This window comes from Mercenaria mercenaria, chromosome 16 (assembly GCF_021730395.1).
Source record: "Mercenaria mercenaria strain notata chromosome 16, MADL_Memer_1, whole genome shotgun sequence".
Classification (NCBI taxonomy): Eukaryota; Metazoa; Mollusca; class Bivalvia; order Venerida; family Veneridae; genus Mercenaria; species Mercenaria mercenaria.
The window spans coordinates 19,242,388-19,261,704 of record NC_069376.1 but is presented as its reverse complement, the minus strand read 5'-3'; the positions used below and the strand labels follow the sequence as shown (position 1 = coordinate 19,261,704).

Sequence of the window (19,317 nt, the reverse complement as noted above, 5' to 3'; positions counted from 1 at the left end):
CAAATCCACATTATTTCAATTGATTTACAATTTACTTATTTATGAAGCAACAGCATTTTCAATATCGATCCGTATGACAAGCAGGGAATGAAAACAAAAACAATATGCATCTATCGAACAACATAAACATGCAATTTGCAGTCGGCAGCCAATACGATATATTATTTGTAAGTAAAATATTGTGTCTATTTCTGCTAAGTGTGGATTAATCGCCTATCTAAATGGCAAACAAATGACAGTGTAATAACAGCAATTTACTGACTGTCAAAAATTGGAGGTGTGAATAACCGTTGATATGGATGAAAAGGATTAGGATGCATTTATAATTGAAGGATACAATAAAACTGAATGTTTTCGAGAATACTATAAATGCAACTATGCAGTGATACTTACCTTATAATACTAAATATGTTCACTTGCGACTTCATATTCGCGGGATTCGCGATGGATATCATTCCGCGAAGATTTGTATCCGCGAAAATGTTCATGTTTTGAAAAACGCGAAATATAGTATCCGCGAACATTTCTAGGTTTACAGTATTACATAAATACGAGGTTTAGTTTGTATTCACAAGAGAAAAAAAATACAACATTTAGAATGAGCAAAACATGAAGCATCTCTCCCGCATGTGTGGACAAGATTAAAAAGACCCGAAAAGGCATTTATAGCCGGAAGAATTCTAAAGCGATATAATCTAAGTATGATCACATGCTTCCTCTTTTTTATAACACTATTTTATAAAAAAAATGTCTTTGTTTGAAAACAGGATGTAAAGTTTACGAAATGTGATATGTCGTTTTAGATAATTTACCTCTGTTCATACAAATTATTCCAAAAGAAACCTTTCTTTGATATTTCTTAAAATAATGTAACATAAAACAGTTTGCCCAGGCTTTGACTGATTCGAGTGTTCCATATCCAGAATTTATATTCTGGTATTGTTCTTTAAGAAAAGTATTGTCTTAAGTCTCTACTAAAATGTGCAAGGTTCGGCCATATTTTAGGATATATTAGCCGGGCTATATGGGGTAACTATAATGTCCTTGTTAAATTTTTAACGATTCGTTAAATGATTTGTTAGCTAACGAAAATCTTAACGGCACTTTCAACAACTGAAAATTTAACAATTCGTTAGCTAAGGTAATAATCATAATTTAACGACCGTTAACTTAACGATTCGTTAAATTTAACGAAAGTTTTGAACAACTGGGCCATTGTGTTTAGTCTTAGAGCTACAGCCAGAAGTGCTACGCTGCCAAAGTCGTTCAGCAGTCAGGGCAGGATGTCGGTCTCTATTGGTAGAAAATTGAAAGAACACGCCGGAAAAATCGCAATCGCACGCGATCTAACAATTCTTAACAATAAACGGCAACTGTAACTAAAGTGATTTTTGTACAGTTGCAATGTAAACATGGCTGTAAAATTAGTTTTTGAGCGGCAATTAAAATTGCTGCGCTGCTGAATTCGTTCAGTAGTTAGGGTAGGGTGACAGTCTCAATTTGGAGAAAAATTGAATGATTACCACGGACGAGAAAACAAGAAATATTGATATCAGACAACTGTGATAAACCCATTTTTTGCTCAATTGCAATTAACAAAAACTGTTTATCAAGATTTGATGTGCATAAAGATGTGCTTTGCTGCAGAATTCTTTCAGTAGTTATGACCAGATGACGGTCTCAGTCTGGACAAAAATTGAAATTTTCCCCGGACATAGTGGAAACCGTTAGCGATTACAAACCTTAGCAAGATCGGGCTTCTGTGACCTAACTGTTGTCCGCTCAGTTGCAATAAAAACGAACTGTTTATTTGATTCTATTTATCATGTGAGATGCAATTAGAGGTGTTTCCCTGCCGAATTCGTTCAGTGGCTAGGGCAGGTTAACAGTCTCAACATGGATGAAAATTGAAAGAACATGCCGGAAAAATCAAAACCGACCACGATATTACAAGCTATAGGGAATTTCGACTGCTGTGACTAAAGTGATTTTTGCTAAATTGCAATAAAGCACAAACTTGGAATTAAGCTCACAAACTGCTATTAGAGATGCCGCGCTGAAGAATTTGTTTAGTAGTAATAGCAGGAGTAATAGCAGGGTGACATTCTCGGATTAAACAAAAAATAAAATTTCCCCCCCCCCCCCTGGACACAGAGGGAACAGCTCGCGATGTTACAAACCTTAGCAATATCGGGTTACTGTGATTTGACTGTTTTGCGCTCAGTTGCAATAAAGAAATGAACTGTGTTTATAGCATGCGAGATGCAATTAGAGGTGCTTCGCTGCTGAATTCGTTCACTTATAGTGGTCGAATTTTTCAACGGCTTGTAATGTCGTGTGCGTTTCGATTTTTCATTTTTCATGCATATTCTGTTGTTTTTTGTCCACATTTAGTCTGTAATCCTTCCCTATCTACTAAACATTTCGAATAAAAGAGTGTTATCCAACATTTTTATTTATTTCGCTTTAGATAATTATCTTTCAATTGCGTACATGTAATAGATGTAGAATATTACTTAATACGTGTTTCTTTCTTAGTGATCATACGACACCAGACCGATAATATTGCACCAACCAATATACGAAGTAATAAAATATCAAAGCCCTGAAAAGACTAATATCCCGTGCTTATTGAGTGATATTTCAACCGATAAACCTGAAGAATCAACAATTCATTGTGCATAGACATGTCATGCTTTAGATAATGTTGGTAGAGGTCCACTAGACAATGCTCATGAATGCTAAATATCTAAGTTTTGTGCATTGCGATTCAAGACAAAAAGATCTTTAAAAGTGTTACACTCTTATCTGTATACAAACTTAACATAAATATGATTCATTCCTGAGCCCTATCAGGAAGGGTTAAATGTATTTTATGTCTACATGTGAAATATTATACTTTTTTACGTTGTAAGTTTTAGTGTTTCATCAGGTATCGGATATCTAACCAGGTATTTTTTCATGGTGGATGGATGGATAGAATAACGGATGGGTAGGTGGGTGGGTGGAATTATGGATTGATGGATGCATGGGTGGGATTTTGGGTAGGTGGATGGATGGATGGATGGATAAATGGATGGATGGATGGGTGGGTGGGTAGGTAGAATATACATACGAACACATTGTAATTAAAAACTTTTAATTCTAAATTCTAGGTAGATGTTAGAACATTTGGACACATTGAAATAAAAAACACTTGAATTTACATTTTACAAATTTAAAATTTGCCTGAAAATATTCCGCAGTTTATTTTATCTCGCTTATTAACTTGCCTGGGATGATTCGTTGTCATAACTTTGTTATACAAAAATGTAGCAGGTAAACAGGGCTTTTATTATAGCAGATGAGGAGAAAACCAATCGAATAATGGTAAACCGTAACACTCCCATGTGTAATAAAAGGAAGTGAATTGCCGTTTAAGATCACTTCGACGTAGATTTATTTACTAGCGTTGAGTGAATACTGGTTTAATTGAAAATACTCCCTTGGAAAAAAAGTCTTAATTTTCAAAGGTTTGTTGAAGAAAAGGGTTAGATTCAATTCTGATCATTTTACTATTTTGATCATACAGTCATCTTATCTTAATTTCGATAGTTCTGACAAACTCTTAAACGCGAACGATTATGAAAGTGTAAATAATCGGAAATTGCTAATAAAGCTGATAAGTAAGTTTATTATACACCTATTTTTCTTAGCAACCGTCCAAAATATTGCCGTAATGGATACACTATATTCCGTTATCAGTTTAGAGGATGTGACAACGTTGATTCGAATCTCCATATTAAAAGCCGTTGATCGATAAAAGTATCCGCATTAATATCAGAAGTATGTTCCCTTTGATTGCTTCTCTTGAAAAACACAGAACGAAATTATTATTTTACATTGTCCTGTCAACACGGGATATATTTGGACTCATACACATCCGAAAAATAGTGCTGTTGAATGAGTACTCGCCCTATTACATCGCTGTGTTATACAGAACAGTATTCAATAACCTAATAATATTGCTTGTATGATTAAATCTTCCCTTAATACAAAGGTAAGTATCTTTATTCATAATGAAAATGTATTACTATTCAGGGAAGTTATTTTAGTTTTATGTTTGTTGTCCAACCATGCGTGATGTGAAGTCATACATTTGGGGTTCCACACACGGTTCTAAATGATTTATTTATATCTTTGAACTGCAATATTATAAAAACTCAATGAAGTGAAAAAAAAATATTTGTAAAAGTTTGATGACAGGGATAATCGTAGAAGTAACATGTACATATATAGTGTATACTCCATAAAAAATTACATTTTAAATCAAAATAAATAAACACATCATTTGGCCGTACGTTAGAGGTAATTTTAGGCCAGTGGATATTATCTTAGGAAGTTAAGACAGCCGATGCTTCAAATGAGTACTTAAGTGAGAAGTTTATTATTGTGGTTATCTAAACATTATGCTCTCTGAATATCCTTGTCAGACAATATTTAGCAAGTTATCTGCGTGCCTGAGAATTCTAGAGAATTTCGTTTTCTTTTTCTTTTTTAACATTACTTTTTGTATCAGAATAGTATGAGAACATTGATTGAATCTTTGACATTCATATCAAATTATTTTTAAAAAGACTTTAATATTAATGATTGCAGATTTTGACACGATAAATTAGCAATGGCAGCATCCGACAGTGAGAAATATTTGAGGTACTTACTCCTGTTAGGAGAAGGTGGACTGCTTGTTTTGCGAGGTATAGTGCTTAAAGAAGCATCCAAGAGAAGACAATCATTACATGCCATACTTGAAAACAACAGAGCTATGCTGTCTAGTAAAATAAGCAACCAGCAACAATGTCGGCACATATTTCCAACAGCATCCTCTGTGGATGCCGACCTTTCGACATGGGATATAAATCTTCTGGGAATAGTTATAATACATGTTTTTGGCAACACCCTTGACCAGAGAGAAGTAAATGGAGTGAAAGAAATACACGACAGTAGAGTTGACATATCAGAAAATGAATCATGCATGTGTTTAGTGGAGATGGAGTATCGCAAGAAAAGGCTGCAACTTTCTTTAACACTTTTAAACTTAGCGGCCGAGACAGATTTCAACACCCATTATATGTGTCTGGAAATCATTTCTACTTCCGGAGCCGCACCATACAGCATACACGCTTTGCTTCAGAAACTGGCGGATCTTCGTGAATTTCAGAGTGAAATGATAGAAACCCTTTACACACAGCTAGATATGGTCATCAAAGAGGAAGATTGTATGAATGCAGATTCAAGCAATGAGAGAGGTAATTAAGTATGATATTTAGGACATTTGTTTTCTTTATTTTTTTCAATAAAGGATTTAAATGTATATATCATTTATATATCAAGTAAATAATTTCCACATTTGTTATGCAAACTTTATTCCTCGTATAGATGACATTTTTACCGTTTACTTTATCTTTTATTTCTTTTAACATTAGATAGCGATGGCAACATATTTACACATACACTTGGAGAAAGAATGACTGCTCTGCACACTGAGAGGTATAAACGGGTTTTATCCAAGCATTTTATCATTAGTATAACGTAAAATGCTTCTTTTATTTATTTATTTATTTTTTTTTTTTGAAATATCAATATTTGTTCTATGTAACTTGTTAGAGACTAAGTCAGTAAGACAAACGTTTGGTTATTAATAAAACCCGGACAAGCCGAAACCACGGAAATAGCCGATACCGATTGTACGGAAACTTACGGAAGGAAGGCTAATATAATTACGAATGATATCGTGTCGATATCAACTTAGATATTTAGAATTTAGAAAAAGAAACACTGGACTTTATGATGTCCGCGAGGTATTTCTTTGATGAATGAGTTAAGACTGCGTATGCTTTCTGGTTGCAAAAACGTCTTTATATTATTTATAAACTTATACACAGGAAGTCGTTATAGATAGCGTTGTTTTCTATTGCAAGGACGAGCCTTCTAATTAGTTTCTGAAATTTTGTATCGTTATCATAATATACTATATATCATAATCACGTTTTGTGCAAGAAGTGGTTATATTTTGAAGAAAGGAATTCCTCGCGGGCCCTATAAAATTCAGTGTTTTCTTAGTTGTTTGTTTTTCTTCTGTAGTTTAACTTCCACAATGTCGGTAAAGAAATGACGGACATCGAAAAAAGGCTTGGTCTATTAATCCACAATTTGCTTACTTTATAAACACACACACACACACACAGACAAAAAAGAATTTTTGTTTCACATGTACATTCCCAAGGCCTAAATAATTCTTTGTGTCCGGTAACATGCCTAAAAAAAATAGGTAGTAAGTAGGCAGTTTTTTAATCCTTTTTTTATTCAGTGAGACTTTCTGGAAACTATTTTTGTGTCAAAAAGAAAAAATGAATACGAATAATTTCTAATATCACTGACCATTTTTAAAGCATAGAATGAGCAGTTTTTTAAACTTTTTCTTAAAAATAAAAAAAAAAAAAAAATCTCAAAGACCAAAAAACATTTAGGGTCTGGTCAAAAATTTAGGATAGGTCGGGATACCGATTACGCACGAAGAATGCAGCGTTGAATATTGAGAAGTATTACACACGGTACCCTATATTTTTATCCTCATTGCCATAGTATAACACTCAATTTCAGTCATATAAACTATCCCTTCATTAATTTCTACATGGAAATCATACCGTTATGACTATATATTTCCGTGTCATTATACTGCAAAGCACTTACTCAACCCTACATCACTCCGTCGAGGGAGGGGTTAGTATAAAGAAACCAAATTTCAATTCCAGCCGCCTTCTTCTTATGCCCTTACACTCATCTCCCAAAATCTACTGCAGAAAAAAAAATACATCAATCAAAATTAATCATGCCATGAATTTCCCAGTCCAATACTTCCACTTTATATTTCCCGCAGTAGTGCACTATGACAAGTCTATATCTGCATATAGTTCTCGTGCGCCTATCAGTGTGTAACATTATTAACCGTTAATAAGTAGGCTATAGTATTTATACGACTTTACAACTATGCTTTGCACGGAATGTCACAGGTCAGAGGGTTAGGTAGACTGGCTGTACTAATCACTATAACCTGGCGCTGAGTTAACAAACTGTAGGGAATCTAAAATGATAGTATATTCATGGCATGTAACGCGCGAAATGATTAAAAATACGTCCTACACCTTAATACGTTTGAAATACGGTAATACCTCGATTTCTTTAAAATAAAAAAGTGGAAAACCACAGGTCACCCAACACGACATAAACGAAAATGTTGCAGGTTCGGTTTGATTGACGGTAAAGGAAGTGCAAGCCCTCTAGCCCCGAGATGAGCAAAACTAAACATTTTTACACATGTTATAAGTACCAGAAAGTAATTTAGAAACCTAGGATATACATGTGTGCATATTGCCTTTTGTTTGAATAAACTGTCTGTCTGTCTGTCTGTCTGTCTGTCTCTTTCTCTCTCTCTGTCTCTCTCTCTTTATATCTATCTATCTATCTATCTATCTATCTATCTATGCAATAAATACTCAGAACCAGTGAATATTTAATTACTAATATCGTCTGCACAATTCCTTTATCATTGTTTCGTGATATAGATTTTATATTTCAGCCTTAACACCTGTCACAAGACATTTGTCTCTGTATAATTATTTACTTGATGGTTTCGAATAACGTAGTAATTCATTTCACTGAAACTGTTTTGAAGTTTTGAAAGGAAAACGATTGTGATACCAAAAACATGCAACAGATGGCAAACAATAACTTGGTCTAGAAATCAATATAATGCTTACAACATTTTCCTAACTGCAATATTTAAAAGAGAATTTACCGTAAACTTAGGTGAAGAATGAAATAAGAATCTGTTGAAATAGCTTCATCATTTTGTCTGTTTTTAAATTGTGCATAAGTCAAAGTTTGCCCTCAGCAGTCTGATCAGTTCATAGGCATTCTAGAGTATTTACTGCAAGGTACTTTGCATATATTCTGTTGTAACACGTATGAACACATGTATACTTTATTAAGGCTCACTGCATACACAGAAAGAATACGCAGTCTTAACTCATTCATCAAAGAAATACCTCGCGGCCACCATAAAGTCCAGTGTTTTTTTTTCTAAATTCTAAATCTCTAGGTTGATTACGACACGATATCATTCGTAATTATATTAGCATTCCTTCCGTAAGTTTCCGCAGGTTTCCGTACATTCGGTATCGGCTATTTCCGTGGTTTCGGCCGGTCCGGGCCGGGTTTTATTAATAACCCAAACGTTTCTAGGCTGAACACCACTAAATCCAGTTGTTCTTTATTTCATATAAAATCCACTCACTTCATAACAGTTTTTCGACATTTTCTAGCATATCAGATTTTCAGAGACTTATATTCCCATAAAGAACTAGATCGCTACTTTAGAAAAACAAAAAGAAAAGTGGGTGTTAACTTTTATATAAGAAAACTACAGTTCGTTAAATACAACCCGCTGAATTTACTACTTTTCGCTTCTTTCAATTTCTCTTTTCGTGACATTTAAATTCTTACGCCGCCATTTTTATCTAGCATGCGATAGGAACATGCCGATTTCATTAGAATGCAAAGTGATACATACTGAGACGCGGTAGGGTAAAAGTAAGCACGTTGCTGCCGAGAAAATGCACTAGGAAAGGAAAAAAGATTAGTACTATTTATATTTGGACTACTTGTGACTAGACCTGCGGAGGCTTACATTCTATTTGGTAGTGAGCAGCCTCTATATTTGAAGCGATGTCAGTGTAACAATATTAGTTACGGTAACAGGGTGACCAACCCAAGAGACCTTTTGATATCGCACAAACGAGCCAACCCGCTTGATTTATGAAACATTTGTGTTTGTTATTTCCTTGGTAGATCTACTTGGCGGATTTTCTAATCATATTAAAAAGCTCCGAAGATAGAAAAAACGAGTGCTTTCCTTTGCAAAAATGTCAATACTGTTTCCAAACGCGTCGTCCAAATTCTAGTGTGTACGTTTACTATGACAAAAATATTTGGCTGAAGTTTTTTGAGAAGTATTAGTAATTTCTTGTAGACGATAAAGATATGACATGTTAAGTATCTTTAAACCTGTTGTTTGGCAGTTTATCTGAGATAACCTCCAAAAAAGGACTTCGGACACTATCATATGCTTCTAGCCTACATTTTGAATGCAAAATTCTCATTAAGTGTTTAAACAATATCCAAATCGTTTCAAATCAAATATAAACCAATGTTTTAGTTGACATATTATAACAGAAACTGATTTGTATCCGTTCTTACCAAGATGTTATTTATGTAATCCAAGCCAGGCTATATTCTATTGAAAAAAAATATATTGTTTAATTTCCGTAAAAATATGATGTCATCACTTTACGGAAGATTCAAATATATGAATTCCAGTTGAAAAAAAGTGACAACATCTGTTTATTTAAGACAAAAATAACATTTTAAGATTAAAATTCTATAAATAAACAAAAAAGAGAACGATATTTTTGCGAACAAACTGTACTTTATTTAAACTTACTTGACTTTCTTAACTATACACTGTTCACTATATAAAGTTATTGATGCATCACATGTGGGAATGCTACGGATATACATGTATAAGTCACCGGTCAGTTTTATTAAAGTTGGCACTTGGTTCTTCAAGTACATGTACATGTCTGTATAGTTTTGTTATAAGTGATGGCAGATATGTTTTTTCTTTTTAATGATTTCACAGTATTTGCTTCTCTCACTACCATACATGTAAACATTTGAATGTTATCTGAGTTACAAACAGGTGATGTAAAAATATGTGACTATCAAAGTATTTAATGAATAAAAAAGTCTTGGTTAGTTTACATTTAGGAACTACCTGTAGTTATATTTTTGTTTAAAAATACTGTTCCCCCCTTGCATCAACTCAATAGTTACAGAAAATTTGTATAATTAATATCTACATGTGCTGACCAAATATGATTTTGATGCACGGGGGTAACAATGTTAAATAATTTAAGAAAAATAGCTTTAATATGACAATAGCAGGGTACGTTATTCTATTTAGAGCAAAAATTACCGTTCTACGAAACAAATATTAGTATGTACTTTGATGGTATTTGTAATTAGATATTTAGTTCTGTGTGGTTTATTTTTTTTTTAATCTTGGAGTGGGCAAATTCATGTAGAAAGTGACCGACGTCCTTGGTCAGATGTGAACACTAAAGAAGACTTGAGTTTGTTTTAATTTCCAGATGGTACTTTGGGCCTTTAACTAGGGAAGAAACAAATGAAATCTTTGACCATGTAGATACAGATGGTATATTTCTCATACGTGATTGTCAGTCGAACCCTGGGAATTTAGTTCTCAGTGTTAAGTACGAAAGTTTTACATTTTTAACATAGATAGTTTACAAGCTTTTCTTTCCCGTTCTAGCATTAGAGCTAAGACGTTTATAAAATATATTTTTTTAAACGAATGAAATAATGACAACTTATAGTGTTGGCATGCGTTTAAATCATAACATTAGAGAGGTCTTAAAACAGCCAAACAATCTAATAATGGATTTAGTTAATGTACGATTAGAAACCTGTACACCTGATGGATCTTTTTAAATATATTTCATTTCAGTTGATGCGGTTTTCATGAATACAAGATTTTTTTCAGGGAGGCCGGAAAGGTGAGTCAATACTTTATCCGTCGTGAACCTGTAGACGGGCATATCAAGTTCCATATTGGAGAGGGAGATAAATCTTATGACAGCGTAGCCGATATTGTTGACTTCTACTCCACACACTACTTAAATAAGACAACTCTCACAAAACCGGTAAGCAGACACATGTTTGATTAAATGTTTGTCTCATTATGTGTTAACATATATTCATGGTCCATTAAGTGTTTCCTAAAATAAAGCATATACACCTGGTTTATTTAATACCAAGTATTAGTTGTTAAGTATTGCTTTAGGAAATCTCTGAAAAAACGAATACAAATCATGGCGTAATGAAAAAAAAAACATGCAAAAATGAAGCTGCAATAAATACATTTTTAAATCGCCCTGTAACAATTGCACTTGTGTTAAAGAAAAGAAGGAGCATATAAGAATATGTGCTATTATTATTTACATTTATATTGTGACTTATTTTAATTTTAACCCTTATCATGCTGGACGCAATCGATTCTGGTTTTTCGACCAGTGTAGATCATAATCAGCCTGATCATGGTCTGCACTGTTCGCCCTTTCAGTCAGTATATTCTTGGAAAGCACTCCTCTTAAAAGTTAATGGTACTGTCCAAATTGGAAGACGGACAAATTCATTATAGGAATTTAGCTCAGAAAGGGTTAGCATACCAAAAAAGTTAAGTACATTTGGAGTGGATGTTTCATAGTTTAGGTAGATATCTCAAGACAACTATACTCTAGTGAAATATTGGCATTCGATGTCTTTAAATAATTGAAATCTGATCTTTGCCTCTTTTGAAATTTTCAGGCTACAAGACAGAAATTTGTCACAAAGTCCGACTTTGAAGGCAATGTAAGTTAAACATTTCCTTAAACTTATTGCAACTGCTCTAATTTGGTTACCTGTTCATTTTAGTCAGAATTGTATCTTCCAGATATGACCCTGTAGGAATGTTTAAATCAAAAAGCTTTCAAACACGGTATAATTATTAGAAGCGGGTCAAAATAAATACAGTTTTTTACCTAAACACAATACACTGCATATTTACAGATTTACGAAATGGGATGAATATAACTGGTGAATTTTCCCTGATTGTATTTTTGTCCAGTAATCATAATTTAAAAATGATTATATCAAACGTTCATAACTTTATCTAACTGACAAATAAAATCAAGCTATAGATATTTACGACGGTTGTAAAGTAGACATATAGACCGTGAAGAAACAACCATTTCACATTCAGATTACTTAACATAACGTTCTTCAATCCAAAAGATGGTTCAAGTTTCAATCTTGATATTTTACGTAGCAATTTCAAAGATCAGAACATAATCAACAGTGCCTTGTACAACAGTCTCTTTAGTTACTTGCTAAATATAATAAGTAGATATTTACCCATTGTTACAGAGAAACATTTTACATTTTGTGTGACTAAACTGAAAAGATATTGATAACCATCTGTTAGTAAAGATTTGATTTTCTTTTATCAAAACATTGTACACTATACATATATCCTATATACTCTCACATAGAAATTTGGGTTTGATTAAAAATTGGATGCTACGTTGTGCGGTTAGACGGTACGTGTCTAAAACGCATTGGAATTTCTTCTAATCCGTGAATTGAGCTAGCGCTTTTGTGATGATATGCAAGAAGTTCCATTATAGTTTATACACGTCTAAACGCACAAAAATGGCATTCAATACCTTCATTTACATTTTTACAGTAGTTTGCTGCCAAAAGAAATTAGATTGCTAGCTTTTTTATGAATGAAAGGAGGGCAGAATGAATTCATAATTTTTATGATATTTTACAGAATCCAAAAGATTTGTCGTTTAAGAAAGGTGACATTCTGGAAATTATTTCAAAGGAGGAGGACAGATGGTGGTATGCTAGGGACTCTGATGGCAGAATTGGAATAGTACCCGTACTTTATCTTACACATTTACAGGTAAAATAATTAATGTTACTAATGTTCTAGTATAGCGGGTGTATGGCGATTTATTGTCGGGTTTAAAGCAATTTATTGTATCAAAGTCTTCCCATAGAAATGATTGTTATTGTATTGTAGGATGGAGAAGCCTCCGGACAAAAGGAGAAGCCTGCAGTAGCACCAAAACCACGTAAAGAGACAGCTAGAGATGCATCACCAGTGAGTGTATAATATGGCTTACAATTTTATCCTATTTTGTGTCATATTTCCTTCTGTAGACTTTCTTGCATGGTATTCAATTCCTTTGGATTTTGGAAGTATTAAAGAAAGTGTTTAAATTTAAAAATGTGATACATTTATTATTTAGATTACAATAATTGTTAGCAACAAATCATCAACTATTGGCATGTTCTTGAATTTCATCTACATTAAAACATAGAGAAAAAAAAACGTTAGATTTACAGTGATGAAACTGATAACTTATTTCTCCAATGGTGATTTGGGTTCTCGGCAGATTACTGGACAGGTTGTCCTTTATGAGTCAGATAGTGTTTACGAAAATACAGACAATTAGAACAGTTCAACTTGAACAAACAATTAGCTAGAGCTGGAACACACAAACTTTGAATGTTATATTTATTTCTGGTGGAAAATGTTGAGATTACCAATGTATGAATTTGGTGTTTAGGCACGCATTTCTTTATTGCTATGGATTACTAACTTTACGCGATCTATTTATTCGGTCATAACACCTATATTTATGAAGGAATGTGAAGAAGAAAACTACATATCTGTTTATTTCTTTTTTCTTTTTCTAGTCTACGTTTTGCTCCTGGTGATCTAGTGAATGTACTTAACTCGATTCAGTGTTATTGACATTTCTTATAATTTAAGCCGATGATAGAGAAGGAATGAAGTTGTATGTTTGTTAGCCAATTATTCATCAAACCTTGTCTATTTGCTTTGCTAAGCTTCTTTGGTTCAAAAGGAACTTCTAATCAATTTGGCTGTAATTGAAATGTTGTAATCCAGTTGTCATGTTAAATTTCTCTTCTTTCAGCCATTGTCAGTCCCAAAGCGGTTACCATCAAAGGCTATAGTAACTAAGACAAGGATTTCAAACCCTTACGACGAGACTCAGCTAACACTGCATGTAAGTAATGTTTGTTGAATGATGTGCATCTTATGTAATGTCTGATGTAATGTTGATTAAAGAAGTACAGTACTTTGTCGTTGAATAACACCATTGTTCAGAATTCAGCTGTGAAGTACACGGGGGCGCAGCTTGACTGATATGAAAGTATCTGGACGATAAACAATGCTTTAATTGAAGAAATTATTAGTGCACGATAATATATCACTTTTTTCATGATTTAAGAAATATTATATTTTGTCGTTGAGTAACACCATTGTTCGGAATTCAGACGTGAAGGTCACGAGGGCGCAGCCCGACTTATATAAGATAATAATTATATCTGGACGACGAACAATGCTTTTATGCATGAAAATAATTGTGCACGATGTTATACCATGTTTTTTATCATATTTGAAACAGATGTCCTTATTTTTGGCAGATATCTTGCACAATGTTATATAATTTTTCCCTTTTTAAGGCCTGAGTAGTCGGTAATGTTATATCATAATTCCTTTATTTGAATTTGATGTTGAAGTCATTTCTACATACTAATCAGTATTCTTTAAAACTACTTCTAGAAGGTTACTGGCATTACAAAATAACACTGATACAAATAGATAGAAACAAAATTAGTATTTTCATCCGTATTGCACCTTATCTGTATTCTGCCTGTACCTGGATTTATTCCAAATCGTATTCATGGCCCATTCGTAATTTGTTTCAGAAAATATCTATTTGGCAAAAATAGATCGTAGCAGTATTTAAAACACATCATTGGAGTAATAAAACAGATAGATGAAAAAATATTTAAAACAAGGGCAATTGGAGTAAGGCCTAAATCCAGCTGAGCCGGACAGAACAACCAGGTCATAGTCTAGTTAATAACTATATCACATTACCATTATCTTAGACAGGTTACATGTATGTCGAAAATTATTTTGATGTTTCTTTACTTTAGAAGGGTGATATTGTTGTTGTTACGAAGATGTTTGCAAATGGACAATGGCTTGGAGAGTGCAGGGGAAAAACAGGAATGTTTCCTTTCAGACGCGTGACATTTCTTGACGATATGTGATTAGAAAAAAATAATTTATGAAACAAAACATAAACGAAACAAATTATTTAGGTCAACATTACCAAAATCCTAAAAAATGTTGATTGATGTCGTGAGTGATGTGAATGTATATTTCCAAATGCAGAGTGAAAAGTGTATCTTTGTGCAATATTTGTGTCCTATGCAAATAATTCATTTATCATATTCGGTTGGATTTTTCTACAGTAACATAACTCTTGTAAAAAGCCATTGTCTAAACTATATCTCCAACAGCACTGTGTGGTGGGAGACATATTGATTCATTCCTATATGACTGTCTGTCTGTCGTTCTGTCTGTCCGTCCGTACGTCTGTCACAAATCTTGTTCGCACTCTTAGTCGAACATTTCTCATCCGATCTTCACCAAACTTAAACTAAATGACCACGTTTGCCAATAAGTCCCCGGCAAAGTTCGATAACCGGCCAAGGCACTTTGGACTTATAGCCCTTGAATTATAAAAAATTGCTTAGGTCTTAGGAACATAAAGGGTCGCTGCATCTTGCTGTTTTAAATCAGAATGGATCCATTGGGAAACAACAATGTTCCTAACAGAACACCATAGCTTTGGCATAGCAAAACACCATAAGTATTGAAAGTTATCCAGATGTTCTCGTGGAAATGTTTGGAATATTCAGTATATATAAGATTTGGCATAGATTAATTGTGTTCTTTTTTGTTTCCATGATGTTAATTTTACATCATTTGTATGAAGAATGTGACAAATGCATGCATCTACTAACATACTGAATGTGATACGTATTAGGCCGAGATGACGTGTATAATGATTAAACATTTTAATGAATGACTGTAGCATCGAGCACTGTATTCGATATTTAGACCACGGCTACGACAGTTATTTAGTTATGTTTTAAAACCTATATTGAAAAGATAGTGACTGAATACGCTTGCAGATGAAGTTGTTAAAGCACATTTATTCAGGTTGGGACTAAATTGTCCACTAGCAATTACGCATGATTACTGTATTATAGCAGTATAGTCAGAATGACTTTCATGAAGTTATTTGATTTTGGAGGAAAATTTAGACCTTTTCGTTGTGGTTTGTCTTTAAAGACCCAGCACAACCTATTAAACTACTTTTTCCTCCCATATAAACTTGGTCAAAATCATTCTGATTAAACGACAAGTATCATACATATTACAATTTGTCTTGGTCTAATATATATTACTTTAAATTTGTAACTACACTCTTTTATTTCACTTCTTTTTCTATGCAAATCATTTGTAATAACTACCATGGAAATGCAAAAGAATACAGTTATTCTCAACTCCTTTCTTGCAACCTTAATTGGAAATCTTAAATGGCTGTTAGAAGTATCGGCATATCATTACATACTGTGATAATAGATGACCAAATATTTGCAAATTTGCTTAACAAACTAGAGCAAAACTGTATATTGGTATGTATTTTAGTAGCAGTTTCGCCTGTACTACAGATGATGCTTTTAATTTTTAGGTCGACTTTTCGAAGAATAAGAAGAACTATTCTACTCACCACGGCGTCGGCTTTATCGTCGGCTTTGGCGTCGGTGTCGGCGTCACACATTGTTCAAGTTGTTCGTACCAGTCCATATTTTAACAAAATCTTTTCAGATAAAACTTTGAAACTTTCACCATTTGTTTACATCACCATGACCAGTTTTAGCAAGAGTACATAACTCCATCAAGGATTTTGTCTGAAATATGGCTCCTTTTAGCTTACAAAAGTTCGTTCAGTTTTTCGTACCAATTTATGTTTTAAGTAAAGTGTTTGGCATATGGCTTTGAAACTTTTATCACTATATGTATGTAGGAGTACACAACTCTTTCTGTTATTTTGGCTAAAGTACATGTATGGCCCTTGGAGATTGTTTCAATTTTAGTACAAGTCAGCGTTATGTCAAAACAACCTGTCATGTGGCCTTGAAACATTGAACACTTGTTTATCATCGTGATTCCCATCTATAGGCAAGAGTACATAACTCTGTCAACTATTTTGGCTGAATTTTGGTCCTTTTTGGACTTGAAAAATTGGTTCAGTTTTCGCAGAAGTCAGCGTTTTTACAAAACACTTTTACATGTGGCTTTAAAACTTTGAGAACTCGTTTATCGTAATGATTTGTATCTGTAGGGAAGTGTATTTAAATCTGTTAACTATTTTGGTTGATTTATGACCCTTTTTGGACTTAGAAATCAGTTTATTTTTTTCATACAAGTCAAACTTTTACCTAACCTGGTCATCATATTTCTTTGAAACTTTGATCACTTGTTCATCGCCACAGTTAACATATGTTGGCAAGACTACATAACTAGGACAAGGACTTAAGCTCAGTTATGGCCCCTTTTGACATATAAAATAGTTTCGCATTCCATTTCATATTTTGTCTAAACAGTTTAATATATATCTTTGAAACGTTGAACACTTGCTCACCATCATGATAACATATTGCCATACAGTGCAAGACGTATTCCAATCCACAAACACAGGTATATTGTTTGTTTTATCTATTACCGTATAAGTACTTATTTCTGCGAGCTTAAAATTCTGCGATTTTTTCAAAACTGAGGTGGTATTAATTTCTCAATTTCTGCGTACTTTATTTCTGCGGTGTATTCCTTCTCACGTTGATTGGATTTATTTCTGTGGTTCTGTATTCACCGTTTGTTTCATTAATTTCAAATAGACAGGTACGTATTTTGTTGTTATTTTGACAGTTATGCTGACTTCCGGATTGAAAATAAAAGTTGACGAATACTAATGTGACATCATCATCATCACATAATGTTGAATGATAAATAAAAACGCATGAAAAAACAGTCATTTTATAAATACAGTCATGCCAAACAGACAAGAAAATGCTTTTGCAAACATTCTCATCTGTGCATTGTAACGGTATGATATTTTTGTTAATCACGCCTTTTTTAAGTCCCATACAAAAAATGGCAAATATGACCATCACCAGACGGATCGATTAACAATAGACACAAAGGATACAATGGATTGTGTTTATCACGTAATTTAAGAAAATTGAAACTGGCAGCTGACTGCTCAATAGTGAACGAAAATTACAATTAATTTGATGGTTTTATTATGTTTATTCAACTGCAAAACAATAACAAAACAGTTCTATTATATTGCCGTTACTACTAAATTTTTTAAACTTGCTTCGTCGGCCTTCGGTTACATGTGGGACAAAGCCGATAACGCTATCGGACATTGTCTTATACTTAACCGGATCATAATGGCGTAACAGGGCATGTCAAGACAAAATTTTCTGCGGATTTTAAATCTGCGTTCTTGTTGTGTTCCGCAGAAAACGCAGAAATAAAGTTCCCGCAGAAAAAAGTACTTATACGGTATGTTTTTTGTCTGAATATCTCTGGTAATGTTTTAACCCCATACTTGCATAAATTCTTCGAATTGTCGAGCGCGCTGTCAGCTGAGGGCTCTCGTTGGCCTTGACATAGAACATATAAATTATAGTGTGACACAAACCTATAAGTCACAATAGCCCGATATTAAACAGGCTTGTAATGCGATTCGCATGCCGTTTCCTACCACTTGCTCTGTAAATATGAAATTTTACTCAAACTGATACAATCACCCTGTCCTAACCAATCAACCGAATCGGCGGTGAAACCACTCAAATCGTAGATCAGAATATTAATTTCACAGATATATCTTCAATAATAGGGAGACCCAAACGTATATGTCACGGACAGACAGACAGAATATTTTTTTGACGTAAACTGTACAGTTTTTTGTCATACATACAATATATACACATACATCAAAATATTGTCATCTGATTTTATACAAATAACAAAAAGCGTAAGCATTTTTGAATGAAATAATTGAATTTACATGTAACATAGATTGTTATGAAGGATGAGTCTTATACATTTAACAATTATACATGGAAGTATCATCTGGATACGTAGAGCTAAAAGTATACCACTATTTACAATAATGATTTTCTCAGTATAAATGCATGATAAATGAATTTAGACAAATTTTTAATAACAACTTGTTTATCACTATTGAGAAGTTCAATAAATTTCATTACATTTGGCATTCTGTAATTATATGATTTTAAATATGTTTTTCTTATATTCTCATACAATGGGCACACTATGATAAAATGGTATTCGTCTTCTATATCTCTGTTCTGACAAAATATGCAGTAACGCAGATTTCTATCTGTTCTATTTCTAGAGTAACGACCTGTTTCAATTGCTAATTTATGCGAGGATAGTCTTAACCTAGCTAAAGCACTCCTGTATTTAAACGGTAATAAATCTAAATATTTCTCAAATAGAAAACTAGTTTTAAAACTTTTGTACATATCTAATGTTCCACAATCGTTCATACGTTGGCACCAATTCTGCTTAAAAGTATCTATTACACGTTCTTTAAAGGCTAGGTGGAACTTATCTAAGTCTACCAACATTATTGGTATCTAAGTCTATTCCATACA

The 19,317-nt window shown here is 33.4% G+C and overlaps 1 protein-coding gene across 3 annotated transcripts; it reads left to right on the top strand.

Moving 5' to 3' along the window:
• On the top strand, positions 1-18,680 carry LOC128549513 (adapter molecule Crk-like). Of its 3 annotated transcripts, none has more exons than XM_053526283.1 (10): positions 1-167; positions 4,639-5,288; positions 5,466-5,529; positions 10,251-10,373; positions 10,664-10,823; positions 11,488-11,532; positions 12,497-12,631; positions 12,752-12,832; positions 13,674-13,766; positions 14,707-18,680. In XM_053526283.1, the coding sequence occupies exons 2-10, from the start codon at positions 4,661-4,663 to the stop codon at positions 14,821-14,823; spliced, it is 1,446 nt and encodes a 481-aa protein (XP_053382258.1). In that variant the 5' UTR covers positions 1-167; positions 4,639-4,660; the 3' UTR covers positions 14,824-18,680. The 3 variants fall into 3 exon arrangements, with proteins under 3 accessions (XP_053382258.1, XP_053382257.1, XP_053382259.1); XM_053526282.1 differs by having other exon boundaries at positions 1-699; XM_053526284.1 differs by lacking the exon at positions 10,251-10,373 and having other exon boundaries at positions 1-699.
• The last annotated feature ends 637 nt before the right edge of the window (positions 18,681-19,317 follow it).